Source organism: Lonchura striata, chromosome 3 (genome assembly GCF_050655825.1).
Source record: "Lonchura striata isolate lonStrDom1 chromosome 3, ASM5065582v1, whole genome shotgun sequence".
NCBI lineage: Eukaryota > Metazoa > Chordata > Aves > Passeriformes > Estrildidae > Lonchura > Lonchura striata.
The window spans coordinates 87564540-87581853 of record NC_140705.1 but is presented as its reverse complement, the minus strand read 5'-3'; the positions used below and the strand labels follow the sequence as shown (position 1 = coordinate 87581853).

The 17314-nt window shown below is 44.4% G+C and overlaps 1 protein-coding gene across 12 annotated transcripts in view; it reads right to left on the bottom strand.

The window, feature by feature from the left end:
- The window catches only part of SPTBN1 (spectrin beta, non-erythrocytic 1), a 114401-nt gene that overhangs the window by 34615 nt on the left and 62472 nt on the right, over positions 1-17314 (bottom strand). For all 12 annotated transcript variants that reach the window (XM_077781999.2, XM_021537672.3, XM_021537674.3 and 9 more), the window contains 10 exons: positions 12453-12604; positions 7919-8092; positions 7212-7303; positions 6771-6851; positions 5960-6075; positions 4939-5051; positions 4146-4333; positions 2761-2878; positions 1328-1486; positions 430-732 (listed from right to left, as the gene is read on the bottom strand). In XM_077781999.2, the coding sequence (XP_077638125.1) occupies positions 430-732; positions 1328-1486; positions 2761-2878; positions 4146-4333; positions 4939-5051; positions 5960-6075; positions 6771-6851; positions 7212-7303; positions 7919-8092; positions 12453-12604 (1496 nt within the window). The remainder of the gene's footprint in view (positions 1-429; positions 733-1327; positions 1487-2760; positions 2879-4145; positions 4334-4938; positions 5052-5959; positions 6076-6770; positions 6852-7211; positions 7304-7918; positions 8093-12452; positions 12605-17314) is intronic.

The following is a 17314-nucleotide window of genomic DNA, read 5'->3' as shown; positions in this document are numbered from 1 at the left end:
GATGGACAAGTTGTGGTCCTTTCCCGTCCCAGATCCCAGGAGAACAGACAGGAAGAAATTCAAGCTTTTCAAAGCAGAGAGGTGAAGAGGTGACTTGCTCCCCATGTAAATCATGACAGAGAGAGATTATTTAATTTCCTTTTACCAAATCTGTCATCTTTACCCAAGCACTGTGACAAAAACTTCTGGGCTCTATGAGACAGACATGAAGTTGGAAAGCAGCTTTTTATAGGAGTGAACTTGTTCTTTTTACTTAACATGGAAACATCTTTATTGTTAACAAATCATAAGGAATTTGTTCACTGCTCTTGAATGTGGATCTTCTGGGTCTGTCTACTAAACCAGAGAGGCAAAATGAATCTTGACAGAAAGGGACACGTACATCTCTAAGCAATATTTGGTCTGCATTCTCAAAGTACTTCCACCCACCTTCATCTCGTCCATCCAGTCCATAATGTACAGCATTTCCTGGAAAATCTTCTGCAGCCCAAGGTTCATCTCCAGCCTCTGTCTCCGTGCCCGGAGCAGCTCCAGGAGATACTCCCACAGGCGGATAACGTTGTCCTTTCTTGCAGTGATGCGTTTGATATCATGGTAGTTTTCAGTCTCAAGCTCCTTCGCCACCGCCACCACAGCCTGAACCCGCTCCTCGTACGCCGCGATGTCCGTCTCAATGGCCTCATGCTTCTTCGTGGCAGCCTCCACTGCTGGGAGGTCAAAGCCAAAATTGTCCTGCAAAGACAGAGGCACTTCTTCAGGAATGGCTGCCAGGGACAAAAGTCTCACTGCTCAACCTCTGCTGTCAGTTCTGACTTGGCAAAACACACTTGTTAGCAAATCCCGGACCTCAAAATGCTCCCAAGTGTCTTCTTTAAATAAAATAAGAGATGCCTCTGATAATAAAGAGCCACTGAGAAAATCAGAGATATTATTCATTGCCTTTGGGGGAAGAATCACATAGCCATCAGGATTGGTCTGGGGTTGATCTAATATTATCACCTCTAATATTAAACAATAAAATCAACTCCTGGGCTAATTTCACTGAACTCACCAAAATATTCAGATAAAGAAAATATTGACTGTGAGTAGTTATTTCCTCATCAAATTCTCCTGACCACAGGCTGGTAGGTTCAAAATGTATAAAAGAGAGGATGTACAATACATACAAATATTGAGTAACTAAATACAATAAATAAATATACACATGCATAGATTGTAGTAAAGTATGATATCACAGGGAAGAAAATGTTCTCCTTGCAAGAACTGCATCCTGCAATTACTCATGGGAACCATTTTAGCCAACCCAGACAATTTCTGAGAGCAGCACCTGAGAAACAAGACGTTGATTTTCACTTAGCCAAGTTTCTCTCATAGCTGCTTTGCGATCAAATCTCCGTGCAAGTTGTTCCAGTTTCTCTTGTCTGATGAGCTCATTTCGCAGTGCCAGTTCTCTTTCATGTTCAGCTTTTTCCAGTCTTTCCCAGGCCTGAAGATGTGGAGGAAAAACACACAGCTTCTAAGCAACACATTCTTACAAGATTATGATAAATCCCATATCCTTTGCATGAAATCACGGCTGTAGTCACTACAGGCAACTTTCACCAAACTGGTTCAATTATTTAAAGCCCATAAATCCAGTTTGCACTGGCCTGCCCTACACCTTGTTTGCTAATATAAACACATGACTTAAAATCTGTTTTCAATTTAGTCAGTCATTTTCTGAGCAAGTTGTTTATCTCAGATGGATTTTCTCTTGTCCTTTCTTACCCCGCTTCCCAACAAAGCCTAAGGAAACCACTTGGCTTGAATGTGTAAGAAAGTGTTTATTTAAAAAAATAAAATCTCCTGAGTGCTACTCCCAAACAAGTAGATTCTATCTTCTTCCTTTTGGAAATGGGAATTAGAGATTCATGGCCTCACCTCCAGAATCAATATAAAACTGTTGGTCTTTATTACACTTTGGAAAAGAAAACAACTGCAGAATTTGGTTACTTTTGGTGCTTACAAGTCCTTTTTTACCCCCAAGACACAAGTTATTCATATGCATTATGATAATATTACAAAAATCAGAATTCTTAGAAGCATGTTGGAAGTCAGCTAATCACCTTTCAGATCTTCTTACAGACAAAAAAAATACCCTGAATTAAACACAAACTAAATCTAAATCCAAACAGATGTGAAACTGCCTGAAACGCAACTATTTTGGGCATTCCTCCTGCAACCAGGAGAACTGAACAATCTGATTCTCCCTGGGATGAGGCCACAGACACCCACAACAGCTGGTCTGGGAATGCCAAGTATGATCAAACACAAAGGAGGAAGCTGCCGGGCTGAAGCCGTTTGTTATCCTTGAGAGAGCCTGTCAAATCTTCTGTGCCCAGCCCTGCCCTGCCAGCTGCAGCAGCAGAGAACGAGGACCCCAGAGGGATCCATGATGCCCAGTCAGGGTACTGAGAGGTGAAGGGGAGGGCACAGCACCTACTGCTGCTGCCTTCTGTCACTTCTCTTCAAAAGCCAGGACCATGAGGTGCAAGGCAGAGCTGGCACCCCCAGGAAAAGAAGCTCCTACAGATGCTGTGGACAACCCAGGCCTGGCTCAGGGTAGTAAGTCCAAGCTACAGGAAAAGGTCACCCGACCTCATCCATCCCTTACAGCCCCCACAACAAGGCTGGCTATCACAAATGTTTTTGAGAAGAACAAATGTTGTTGAGAGAAAACAGCAATATCCCGAGTCACAGGGGAGGAGCTGCTCAGTTTACCTTATTTATGTCAGAGATGAGTTTTCCCTCCCTCGGCATGTACACTTTCTGATTGTTGGCTCTCATTTTGCTTTGGATGGTAAAAAGCAGCACTTCCAGGTTTCCTTTTTCTGTAAATCTAAACAAAATTTTGCAAGAGAATCGAGTTACAATCAAACTTTCAGTACTGCTAAGGTATAATCATAGAATCATGGATTGACAAAATGGTTTGTGTTGGAAAAGACCTTAAAACACATCCAGTTACACCCCCTGCCAGGGCAGGTACCCTTCCCAGCTTTCTCCTAGCCCTGTCCCACCCAGTCTGGAGCATTTTCAGGGATGGGGCAGCCACAGTTTCTCTGGGCAACCTCTACCAGGGCCTCACCACCCTCACAGGGAAGCACTTCAATAAAGCATTTAATATAGTAGACTACAATAAACTATAATAAAGCACTTGTTTAAAATGTCATGGTGAATGGTGCATTCACATAAACACCTCCATCTTGGGTGGAAGCTGGGAGCAATGGAAATAGCCCATGCTTCCCCTGGAGCCAGTTGGGCCAGACAGCAAAAGCAACTTCACAGAAGTCAGCTGCCTGAGTGTTTGGATTTAAACCCCTTGGGGGACAGGAAAAGGCTTTTTTTTTAATTCTAGTACATACACTGTCCTAGTTCACTCCATCGGCACAAGAAATGGAAGTTCTATTTAAAACTCTTTGCAGTCAATAAACTCTTCCCACTGTTTTCCCTGTGCTGTACACCTGGGAAATAAACAAACTCTATGGGCATTAGGGAATAGTCTGGAATTTTAGAATAAGCCTGGATCCTGTGTAATGTTTTGAGTCATAATTATTATTCATTAGAACTCAACTTAGACAAAAAAAACAAACAGATTTGATATCACAATCCTAAAAGAGGCTTTCCAGAAATAAGTTGCCCAGTTTTTCTTGTATCAGTTTGAGTAAATAGAGCTGTTTGACAAACCCAGACACGCTTCCTCTTCATGTTGGATAAGCAGTAGGGATCTTTTAATAGCAGCATTTTGGTATTATCCACTGCTATTAAAAGCACAAGCGGTGACATTACTGTACTACCACAGTACGCTATTACCACTTATATGATAAGACAGGCATCCCAGGGCAGAGACAACTTCCAGGACTCCCAGATCCTGTGGGGCACACTCTTTTCTTGTTGGTGCTGCACACTGAACATCACAAAGCAAATGGACCCCAAGTAACATTGATGAGTACCAATCAGGAATATGAGAGCTGGGCTTGCTCAGGAAAATAAATTCTTAAGCCACAACTAAAATTACTTGGATATGTTTGTTTTTAAAAAAAAAAAATCAATGAGCGACTAAGCCAACAAGACCACTGACTGTTGTGTTAAGCTGAGATTAAACTCACTTGGGTGGTTTCTCCACTGTGCGGTAAGTGTTGAATGCCTGCAGCTGCTGCTGCACCCCAACCAGAGAGTTGGCGAATTTGCGATTGTTGAGGATGATAATGGTTTGCTCAATCCACTCCAGCAGGTCAGAAGCCAGGGACTCATATTTTTCTATCATTTTCTCTGTTTCAATGGCATTGTCAAGCACCTGCAGCAGCAGTACAACACACATGAATCACAAGGGCAGTGCTCTTCAGTCATTTAAATCCAACAAGCCACATAAAAGAAACTGCTGGGAGACTTGAGCTGCGAATCAGAGTTCTCACTGCTGGGATCCCTGAGGAATGAGAGCTTGGCATTTTTTAGCACTAAATTCCCAAGATCCCACAGCAATAGAGGGGCAGAGCTGAGGCTCACATAGAGATTAATGTTCAGTCTGCCAGCTGTAAGGATCGGGGCAACATTGCCAAAGGACAGAGAATGATTGCACATGTTTTAAATGAGGGACTTTTCCAGAGGAGACAGAGGGCCCCGAGGGTGGGGAGCAGTTAATGAGAAAGGAAAAGTAGCAATGACGCAAAATGAACAAGCAAAAATAAATCACCAGCCAAATGTTTTCTAATGTGAGGCAGCTGGAAATTAACTACTTCTCATAGTCACATGGGAATATTTAACATTCAAAATATGTTCAAAAGCAAAAAAAAATCAAAATTACCAGAGAGTGGACTCTTAAAAAATTAACACCCAAGAGGAAAAAGAAAATCAGAAATATTTCACCTGCTTTGTAACAACTTATAATTTAAACTGACAGACCTTTCCAATACGTTTTCCTTCAACAGCCAAAGCTTTCATCTTGGAGAAGTAGTGGTAATATGTCACCACATAGGTGATGATTGACTTTTCATCAGGGTGATCGACACTGATATCTGCAAACCAAACCAGAGTTATCTCAGCATGCTGAGGCTGCAGGGGTTACACCAACAGAGCTCAGAATGCACCAAGTTTACTTTTGGGAGTCAGAGATGGGTTCAGTGGCAGTTCAGCCCCTATGGTTGGTATCCCAATTAAAAGTAAATTGAGCAGCTTTGCATTAATTCTGGCAGCAGTGTGGACTGGGGCTAAAACTTGGGGCCTTTGGGCTTTACAGTCAAGTTCCAGACTTTGCCACAGTTTGTGCACAGCCAAATAACTCCTCTGGTGGCAGTGTGAGTTGACAGAACTACTGTTAATTGATAACTTCAGTGCTGTCTTGGCATCTGGAGAGAGGAATTCAAACTTAAGTCTGTCCAGGTGAATCTGAGAGATACAGCTGGAAAACAAAATATTTATCAGCAATTCTGAGGCACTGGAAAATAAGCAAGAAGAAACTTGCCCAAACACATCACACCTGCCCTGTGACACAAAAGGCTCTTGCCCCAGCACTGGGAGCACACACACTCCCACAGAAGCACAGGCTGAAGCTTCTCTGCTCTTCTGCTCCTCTTTCTCAGAAGGAAGCATCTGACTGGAATGACTTTATGGACACATGGCCAGGCCAACAAACTTGTTAGATGGCAGTAAATAAAGCATCTGACTGGAATGACTTTATGGACACATGGCCAGGCCAACAAACTTGTCAGATGGCAGTAAATAAACACAGGATTAAGAGCTCTTGTGCTACTGCTGCTCAGTTTGCTGCTGGAGACATCTCATATTCTCTCCTTCCCTCTCTGCCTGTATCACCAGGTGAGTCAGCAGCATCCAGCTGCTCTTGGACACAAAAAGCCAGATGTGCTTTGACATGGAGGGGTGGGAGGAAAGAGCCCTTAAGTGCTGAAACTGCTGGAATTCTTACCCTCAGGGTCCAGGAGCTTGGTAAGACCAAGGTGCTGCTCTGCAAGGTTAAAAGCATTCTGCAGATTGTAGTGTGCATTTGATTTCTTCAGTTTGTCAAAATCAATCAGATCAGGCCTAGACAGGATGGAAAATGCTTTAGATTTCCCAAAGCACAGTGCACCCACCCTCAAATGACCTAAAATCTCCAACCCTTAGAAAACCCAGCCAAGGTTTCATGTGCCCTGTGCATTTCCCAGCAGCATTAAAGGAAAGAAGCAATGCCCAGCACATGGCACAGCAGGACCTGGCCATGGGAGAAAGAAGGGGAGAGCTTAACAGCACGGAAGGTGACCCTGGAGAAGAGAAGAACAAACTTGTGGTCATGAGTCTCTCCTCATGCCCACAGAAGCATGCAATCCATCCGGATTAACTCCTCCTGAGCTTGCCATAAACAGCCTGGCACCATATCTTGCCATCCTCAGGCAGGGATTTCCTTTCCTTCCAGGCTGCTCTGGGTGTGCTTCCCCACTCCTGCCCCCCAGTTCCTTACCTGGACATGGGTTACTCACTGAGGTACAAGAACCAAACCAAACCCAAATAATCACAGGTGTAATTTATGCCCTTGAAACCAAACACAGACTGTTTTGACTTGTGGTGTGAGAAGCTGCTGCCCAGCCAAGCTCACAATGATCACAAGAGCTGTAAAGCTCAAAACAAGGCAAACTGCTCTAAAACTCTCAGCAACTCCTCAACTTCCTGCTCTTCATAGATTTTTAAAATTAAGCTGCAAGGTAGCTGCAAAACTAGGGCAGACACTGAGCCACATGTACCTGTGCTTATGGATCAGTGCATTGAACGCCATCCCATCCCTCCAGCTTGTCGTAAAGTTGTGAATATTGACGTTGGGGTACCTGCAGAACAAAAACAAGGAGAGTGCAATCAATACAGCATCCCCAGTGCAGCTCTGCTGCACACTCTGGCACCAAAAGCCAGAGCAGGAAGACATTAAGTTTCCCATGAAAGTGTCATTATTTCTTCAGAATAGGGAGAAAAAGAGTCAGCATATTACTATATATATTCATGGATTATCAGATTGGTGTGTTTATCACCCAGAAATAACATCATAAATTCAGACTTTTCTGACTTGTAAACATCAACTCATTTGTCTTGAATTCCCTCTCTCTAAATCCACTTAAGAAGATATAAGTTTGCCCATTTAAAATTATTTCAACAAAAACTCAAAATGCTGTAATTACTTAATCCACACTCACCCAGCTGTTTTCATCTGGCACCACAAAAGCAAAGCATCTTTAGCAGATTTCTTCTCTTTGTTGTCCTCAGTTTCAACGCTGATATCTTGGATCTAAAAGTAACATAGAAGATTTCAATATTTCTCTGAGAAAACACCATGCCTTTTTGGAAAAGGTGAAAGGAATGCTGGGAAACACCAAAATTAATGCTATTAAATGTTTATTACTATGCTATTTATTATGAGTCATATATTTATTATATGGATGTATTGTTCTTTCTGCAAAAGGACTTTCCAGCCTTTTTTAGCTGAGGGCAAAGACCAATCTGGAACTTGCTGGAAAACAAGAAATGTCCAGCCTTAGCTGGGACACTAAAATAATTCCTGTGGGCACCCTTAATCCATGTCAGTGCCAAACCAGCCAGGTTATGGATAACCAGCTGGAGAGCAGCTCAGGGCAGCATTTCCTCCTGGATCTAGTGTGGAGACTGGAGCTTCACATGTATTAGTGATTTAGAAATAAAACCATATGAATTTCTCCACAGGAAACTCTCATCACAGGTCAGCAGCACCACAGAGACTGATTTATCCTGACAGGCTCCCAAGCTTTTCTCTCTCCCATCAGAGGGGAGCACCTGAGAGCACTCTGCTCCTAAAATGCACAGTGAAGCATGTGACAAACAGGTGTGGAAAGCTCATCCATGTATCTGTGTGTACACACAACTCCACCTGGAATCTCAGGATAATGGTCCAAATAAGGCCAAGGGTCAGCCTGTGATTCCCATCCACAATATCATGAGATCCCATGTTTTCTAGGTGCACTCGTTGCTCTTTCAGGAACTGGAGGGCTTTATCCACATTCTCCAGGCAATGGATGCGCATCCTTCCTTTAGTTGGTTTAGGCTAGAAGGTAAAAGGAAGAATAAAAAAAATATTTATTACTGTAGATGGGAGGGGGAAAAAATCAGAGCTTGTAAACTTTTCAGTTCTGGCTGGTGCATCACCACTCCCAGGAAGTAATGCTGCAATTGTTCCTCAAATTCCAGGGACAAAACCACTCATTGGATATTCCGCCCCATTTTCACCAGGATAATGGAATCAGGTACCAAACCCCTGGTGGAAAAACCAGTATCCTGGACCTGAGCTGGACACATGGCCCCAGTTTCTTTTGCCTTTCAAAGGATTTTTCCTGCTTACTTCCCTTGTGTTTCCTCTCTAGGATATTCACTCACAAACTCAGATTTTAGCTAGTCAGTAAATCTCCTCCAGAAGGAAGTGGCATTGCTTTTCTTTGGTCAGGAAATCAGATAAAAAAGTAAGAAAGTAACAGACATTGATTACAAATTTTTCTTCATGGGAAAAAATACTAATTAAAAAATCAGCTACACCAATATAACACAATTATGTGAAGGCCCAGTGCAACTGCAAAAATGTGTCATCTCATCCAGAATTCTGCTGTAATACTGAATAAAATTAAGGGAACTTTGTTGTGCAGATGAGGATTACAGCTGAATAGCCTATTCAGTGTGTACTGGGATGTCACCAAAGGTACTCAGCCAAACTACTAATTGCCATAATTTCATTGTTTTCTGCAGTGAATGTAATTAATTGGCCATGGAAAAAACTCAGACAGTATCCTTGCCCCAGCCTGCATTCAAGGTGAAGAGTTTCAGTTAGTGCCATGGTACAGTCCCTGGAAATACAGCCTATGCCACAGGAGATGGTGGAGAGGGAAGCCATGCAAGAAGATACCTTTTGAGACACACAAACCCTGAGGCCACCAGCTTCTGCCTCACTCAGACTGGGTCTGCTCTCCTCCAAAGGCTGGGGAATAATGCAGGATCAACCCACCGCTCACAGCAAGGGGGAGAATTTCCAGGAGACTCCCTCTGCTTTGGAATTTAAAAGGCCCTCCAAAGAGGCCCAGATTGCATGTACAGCCTCCTGTGCACACCCCATCCATCCCAAATGCTGCCAGTGCGAAGAGCCACAGCTGGAGCAGAAGCAGCAGGAGAGAGCTACATGGTTGGCTGAAGGCTCCCAGAGATTCCTCACCCAGCAGGGACAGTCTGGGACCCAGCCTTTAGCTGGCACCATCATTAGGAGCATAAAAAGCTGGATCTAAGGCTTGACTGAACCTTGCAAAACAAAACACAGGTAGGAGGCAGTTCCAGGGCAGGAGGGAACATGGAGGCCTGGCTGCACCCGCAGCTCTGGCCCACGGCTTATCTCAGCCCATGGCCACACCTGGAGCCCTGAAGCAGCTTCCCAGGCCTGCTCACCTGCACAAGGATGTTCCCAAGGCTCAGGAATTACTTGTGACTGTGGCCATTTCTCAGCAGCAGTGGCAGACCCCAGCCTGTCCCCTCTGCCTTAACAGAGCCCTTCCCACTGCCCAAAGCAGTACCTGCACCACCTTTATTGCCTCAAACTACTGAGCAGAAAAGGATTCAAAAAGCTCATTTTGTGCTCTCAGAAGCTCCATTGCCATGGTTACAGAGCCAAAACCATTCACCAGAGATGTTTTATGTAGAGGAAGAGGTGTCTGAGTCTGGTTTGTTCGAGGTGTGGCTGTGCTTGCTACACTCCCCTGCATAGCCTCAGGATGAGGCATAGTGAGACATATCTTGCACTTTCATCGGGCTAACACAGATCCAGACACTGAGTGGAGGGAAAGAAAGTACCAAACCCAGATTCCTCACATACATATTACAGGAAAACTGGTTTTACATCAAAACCCTTCCTCTTTTCCAAGTGAAAATGTGACAGAATTCACTACAGAGAATGTGCTTAAGTGGTTTGACCTTTTAGACTCCAGAAATTGCAAGGAATTTACTAATCCTTAATTTGGTTAGGGAAGAAACTGAGCTAAATGCTTAATCATAGGTCAAAAACAATTCCCAGCTTTATTTTTCTCTTTGGGAGAAGCCGGTTAACAGTGCATGCAAACCAAATTACAACTATCCTTTCATGCTGGCTGGATTCTTTCCCACTGTGTTCAGTGAGAGCATTGCATGCTATCAGTTTCCTCCCAAACACTGCTGTGCAGAGGACACTATGCTGTAAGGTCTGGACTAAACACTAAGATTAGGAATCAAACAAGCAAGGTCAGGAAGATGTAGGTGTTGCTGTTATCAGTTGCTCTCATTCTGAATTTCTCCAACACACCTCAAAGACTGTGGGTCTTCATCAACAAAAATCACAGCAAATTTTGGAAAATGCAGGGTTTTGCAATCAAAGTGAGAGGGCAAAGAGCAGCCCTGCTTCCCTGACCGGCATCCAAAATCCTGGACTCTGCTCCACAGGCCCCTGAATCTGAATCCCAGTTTCAAAAGAGAGGAAGCAACTTCTGTTTGTTCCACTGCACCAGTAAATACACCATGTTTATGGGATATTCACCTATGCTAGTTTCTGTTTTCTTACCATTTGATGTTTCTTGTCTTGATTTTAAGCCTTCTGCATAAGATCTGCCTTCAAATTTCTCTGGAGTGCCATGGAGATGTCAGAAACTATCTAATATTGACTAAAATAAATTCCAAAACCTGAAGAACTACAGCAAGTGGAGGCTGCATGGCAGTTCTCCTGGAATATTTTTGGTGTGTGTAAGATTCTCCTGGAATACTTTTGGTGTGTGTAATTGTCTCAAGGTTTAGTGCATTGTGTTTACTCTAGTTTGCAGAGGAAGGTGTGGTGGAATGCACTGTTCAAACAGAGCCTGCTGTCCTCCAGCTTCAGATAAGGAAGCTACAAAAAGAATATGTGGTGGTGCAGGCAGCTGCCAATGTCAGACACAGTGATGCAAGTGCGGCTCCAGGAAGCTCCTGTCCTCTCCCCATCCCATAGCTGCCCCAGCTTTGTTTGCATTTTCCAAAACCTGGAGTGAAATATGGAAATGAACAGTGCAACCACAGCCATGGGATTGCTCTGAGCTTCCTATTTGCTGCTGAAAGTCAAATTTTGACAGGCAGACAGGCAGATTTAACCAGAGGTGATACAGTTGGCATCTCAGCCCTCAAATAATGGGGCATGTTCATCTCAACAATCCCTGTGTGAGGAATACCTACTATCTGCAGTGAGCATTTCAAACTCAACACACTGCTGAGGTGAGCAGTCTGGCAGTGACAGAGAGGGGCTCAGAGCAAACTGCAGCTGATGAACACCACGATTTGTTACCCCATCCACACAGGCACTTTGTGCACATGCCAACTCCCTCGCCCTCCCAGATGCACTCAGGCAGCTCTGATCCTGCCTCTACACAAAACACACACACGAACACTACACTGGGCCATATGTTCCACTCATTAACCAGTCTTAAGCAACAGAGCTCCACTAATAGGAGAGCTTGATGACAAGTGATTACCCAGCCCCCTGCAGCCTTGGGTCTTAGATAAAGACTGGTATTTCTTTGAAAAGATTGCTCTAAATTAGGCAGTTAAGAGCATCGTCATCATTTAAGGAACTGAAGGAGAAGCTGATACCCAGCCATTTCCTGGCACCCAATTTTCCTCTTGTGCAGCAGCATTTTCCACTACAAGGACTTTCTTACTAACTACTCCTTGTGCTGGTACCAAGAGGGTGCCTCAGCACACCCAAAGAAAGAATTTGACCCATTTATTTATATTGATTTTGGATATACCCCTAACCAAAGAAAGCCCAAACCTTATCTATCCGAGTAAAATCAAGTACACTCAGGGACATTCCTCAGCAGTGGGGTGTAATCAACACACCTCCAGCTCCTCCCAAGGTGATGTGGCCCTCTCCAGTTGTTGTCCTGCACAGCCCTGGCATGATCTGGGAAGGGAGAATAGGGATGTGCCAGACCTTACACCTGCACCAGTGCAGGGTTTGTGAACAGAGAAATGGGCCACTGCCCACAGGGCCCAGGAATGTCCCACAGCATACGTAACTCGCCACCACCAAAGGATCTAAGGGGCTCAGGAACATTTTGTACTCTGTGCCTGTCAGATTTGGGAGCAGGGAACATGCTGGTGGAAGCACTCAGCATGTTACCAGCAAGGAACCTTTGAAGAAGACTTCCTTTGATTCCCAGTGAAGCCAGTAGGAAGGCATTTTATTGGTGACTGGATCCAGCTGAAGCAATAGAGCTCTCTTTTTTTTGTTTTTTCCTTTAATATACAAAAAGATATTTTCAGTGCTGAACCCTCAGCACCCAGATTTCCTATACTGCAGTTGAGACAAGGATTCACAAAACCCCACCCAAACCAACCCAATGCCCCCAGAATGGATACCAATAAGCACGTACAAGTCTCTCTCCTGAAAGCACTTCCAGGAGTTTGATGAGCATCCTCCCATCTCGAAGGTCAGTGTACAGGTCTGTAATTCGGCAGGACACACGAGCCAAGTGGGAATTCACCCACTTTGTGAAGGTCTTCTTCTGAACTGCCTCACGTTCATCTGTGGGGAAAACATAATATTACTCAAAATAAATCACAGCTCACATTTCTAGGTGAAAATGGGATGCTCAATTTAAGATTAAATCAAAGGTATGGCTTGTCTTTTTGGGAGAATCATTGATGAAATTAGGACTTTTCATTGAAAACCCACCATTCTTCACCTGCTGAGTTCACCTGCTCTGGAACACACACACAAATCCATAACAGATCCTCAAAATACAAGTCCTTTTGGATTAAGAGAAATATGATAGAGAACAGAGACCAAAGCTTCCCACTGACTTTTTTCCCTTCTCATGACAATATTTATTTGCAGATTCAACAGTTGTAACTGTATTTACACAATGTCAACACTAATTTTTCCATAGCTGCATGCCTGAGGTAGACAAGCATTTATATCAAGCCATAGAAAAATAGATTCTTTCCACCTTCCCTTTCCAGAGTCTTTCACAACAGTTTATAGAGGAAAACGGCTGTGAGAGCTCTCTTACTGCACAGGCTCACTGCAGTCCACATTAATTCACAAACTCCTACCCAGGTCCTATCTGCCAAGCCCAGAGCTCTCAGACAGAAAACATTATACATCTCTGTGGTTACATTCTTTTGCCAAGGGCTTTGGGTGAAGCCTTGCTAGCCAAAAGTCATTTCAGTGAGCTGGGAAATACTACAGACCAAATTTGTCCAAACACAGGTGTTCTGACTTGGACTCTGGAAGCCACAGTTAGACAGCTGAATGGAAGTGCTCTGCTTTCCCAGGCAGACAAGATTCCAAGCCTCTCATCAGTCTCTATAAAGTTGTTGGCATGTGCAGAAACAGGACATGAAGACAGATTAATCCTAAACTGCAGCACCCCCAGCTCTGAAAGGTCCAAGAATGTTGCTTAAAGCACTGGGAACATTCCAGATCTGACTGCCCAGGGGTTTGGTGGATGCTGTCCTCACAAAGGAAGGATATGCTCCCTTCCTGGCAATGCAGCATGCTGAGGACATGGTCCCAGCACGTTCATAAGCAGTCACTGTCTCCAGGACCTTGGGGACAGCAGCAAAAATCTGATCATGGTGATGTGGCATGACAAAGATGTTGAGAGTGAAGAGGAGAGAAAGCTGTGGACCAAGTAAAATAAGAAAAGACAGTAAGAAGAGAAATCAGATAACAGAATGGTGGTGAGTGGGAGGGAGAGCAGACCTGCACTGAGTGGTGGTTTGCACAACTGTACAAACCCCACCCTAAGATTTCAGTTCCTCCCACTTATTTCTGAACTTGTCCTTCCTACCAGTGTGATTAGACGTAACCAAATCTACTGCCCTGAACCTGCCCCATTTTTGATAGCTTGACCTACCTGTTAAGGTGTGAAATTACAAATGTGGCTTGGAAAAATGTCAAAGCTAGGGTTAGTGACAAAACAACATGCTTTGGGTGAACTGACAGTTTTCATTTTTGTGTTTGCCCTAACTCTGTATGGAGCAGAGGATCCCTGTGATAGAGGAAGAGAACAGGAGATCAGCAGGAACTGCAGCTAGTGTCAACTAGATTTAAATATATTTTTTATGAACTATTTATAGCAAGTGCCTGGGAATGCTGTATCTGCATATCTGCTTGTCTAGTAATCCATGCCTTTACTTGAAGTATTTTTTGAAATGAGTCACAGAAGAGAAACCTTGCAATAGTTCATGATTTTTGAAGAAAATTCCATCAGAAATTATGTCTCTTTTTACCAGCTTGTACAAGCCTCAGAACAGCTCAGCAAGTTTGTTTATTTAATCACTGTAGTCTCTACACAGAAGCACATCATTCAGTAATCCCTTACATTGGAAATGTGCTTACATTCATTCCAAAGAGAAATGCCAATGTACAGGACCATGAAAATAGAAGTTGGATATACAAAATATTATGTAAAACAAAAAGAGCTATCAAATATCATCTTAAAGCCAACCATTTAAAAATATTTGGTCAAAAATTATGGTTATCAATAATTCTCCCAGTTTGGGGTCACAGTGAAAGTAAAGCATGGGAAAAGAATGTCCATGTGTTTAGTAAAAGGAGATGAAGAGTCAGGGCCTAATTTTGAACAAATGAAAGACACAACGTGGGAAATGCAGTGACACATCAAGTCATGTTGTGAAACCTTTAGAGCCATGGTATTAACTGACACCAGCTTGGGACCTTATGGTGTTGAAAGCAAGTCAAGGAAGCCAACAGAGAAAGCAGCCCTTCCAGGACAGGGAAGACAGGTCCCTCCTGGGGACAGCATCCATGCGGCTCTGAGGCCACTTTCCCAAAAAGCTTTCCCACCTTTAGCACTTTCAGTGGCCCCAAAGGAGGACAAAGTGCATTCTTCAGGCAAAAACTGGAGAAAGTTTGACTGACTTCTTGTCTTGCGTGTTGCCTCAGCATCCTTAAGCACAGTGATCTATCAGGGAGGGAGAGGATGGGAATCCAGGCTGGCTGGAGCCACTCTATGCAAGTGGAGCTGATGGTAGTGCCCTTAGGAGTGTTTTCTTTACTCTAGAGTTCAAAGCCAGTCGCTGCCTCTCCCCTTCTGCTTTCCCGTTTCCTCAGCCTTGCTCTCAGCGGCCTCGATTTCCTGTTTACAGCAAGAATCTACAGGGCCCAGTTGGTTTCTCTGGCTCCCACCTCCACCCCCGCCCCAGCTCGCTCTTGCCTGAGCTCCTCTCACCTGATCCCCACCCATCCTCTGTGGCCTCCTCCCTGCTGGCTCCACCACTTAAAAATAGTGTGAAAGTCTCTACTAGGACCACAGCTGTGCTGGTTCCAGCACTAACTCCTCGTGCTGAGCCTACAGTCAGCTTTTCATATGAGCGCCAGCAACTTCAGTGCTAGAACTATTCATGGCTTTTCACTTTCTTTCCATCTCTCCTCTGATTTACAGGATGCAGGGCCCAAAGCAGGGAAATTCCTGATTGTCTGGGTGCAGTCCCATGGGAAAACCCTGTGGCACCACACAAGGGCCAGGTCCTACATGCCACTGCCAACTTTTGGGAACAACCAGCAACTTATGTCAGAAAAATGCCATTGGAGAGACACAGCAGCTCTTTCAGACTCCTAATGGGGCAGTCACCCAGGAAGGGCAAGCTTTATCCCGCACTTGGCACAGGTGCAGCACGGCTCTAATTCCCCACTGACACTCTCAGCCAGAGAAGCCCCTGGAGGGAGAAGGCACAGCCCTTCTTACCCCGCATCACTTCACTCCTCTTGCACTCCCACAACGTGGGAAAGCAAACCAAGCCCATTTGGAAAGTGGTGTGACTGGGGTTGGTCATGTTAAAACCTCCTCTGATTATTTCTACATGGTGTTTCACAATGACAGCAGGTTTTTGCAATGCTTTTATCAACCCTTTCTAACTGATAAACTATTTTTCTGCTTTGGAGTTTCAGGTTAAAACACACACAGAATTAAAACCAAGGAATTTTGATTGTATGTTTCAAATAAAGAAAGATATGTACAGAAATGTGGTGCTTAGAGCCCTGAGAATTTGGTTAAGCAAACAACACTACTGTGACTCTCTTAATGTGCAAAAACCTCCACAGTACAGGCCAGGTGCATCCATGAATGGTGATTCCAGGGATTTAACATCAGCCATGGGCCTTGAGTGCTATTTACAAACCTCATGTGATGGCTTTGACAAATGTCCTTCATATTTTCAAAAACAGAGTTATGGATTTTGAAGATTAATTAAAATGAGAGGATATGGGTGGAGCTCCAAGTGTCCTACAGCTTGTGAAAACATTTGTTTCCCAAGGGTAAAGAGAAATGAGCAACATGCAAAACATGCACAGCAGGAAAAAGGAAGCCACTCTCTGAGCAGTATCGATAATAGAGAATCCAACTTATCTTGAAGCAGCACTGGGAAGGAAATTTCCTTTATGTGGAAGGCCCCACGACAATGCTACCACCAGACAGGGGCTTGCAAACTCCAGCACTGTGATTGTGATGCATCAAGGACTCACTTTGTTTAGGAGTTTAGTAAATAAACCAGAGTTGGTATACTGAAAGCATAAACTGAGCTGGACAGGATCACAAACAGGCATCTAACCCCTTCTTCCTTTGAGGGAAGACCATTCTTCCTCCACTAATTTGATGAGAAAAATTTGACAAAAATGCAGTCCACTTTCTGAAAGCACAGAGCTCAGTTACGAGTCCTCATTGTGGGACAGTGAGGGGGGGGACACATGCATCACCCCCTTTGTCACACGCTCAGCTCCACTGGGTGAACTCAATAGGGCTGTGCCAGAATAATAGTGAATTTGTTTTAATAACTGCCCTGGGAAAGGCAGGGCTGCAGGAGCTGCCTGAGACCAACGTGGGCCCCATGACCCTGTGTACTCCCACATGCCAGGGGCTGTTATGGGCCCCAGGGCCTTTGAGTGCAGCAGCACCGACAGAAGCCATGGCAAAGGTTACCTGTTATCTGCCTGCTGAAACCAGCTTCCAGACACCCTGATCACTTCCATACCGGTCAAACCACATTTCCAACACAGTGACCTTGAATCCCTTTCAAATGGAGTGGTAAACAGGCCATGCTGCTGCCAGCCCTGCACAGGTGAAATGACTTAGGGTGTGTGACAGCTCTCACCAGCCCCTGGGCAGGGGTAAAAGCCTCCACACTAAAAGGGTGCTCTCAAAGGAGCCCAAACAGTGAAACTGGAGCACAAACTGGAGAGCTGAAAGGAGCAGTCTGGAACTGCTGCTGG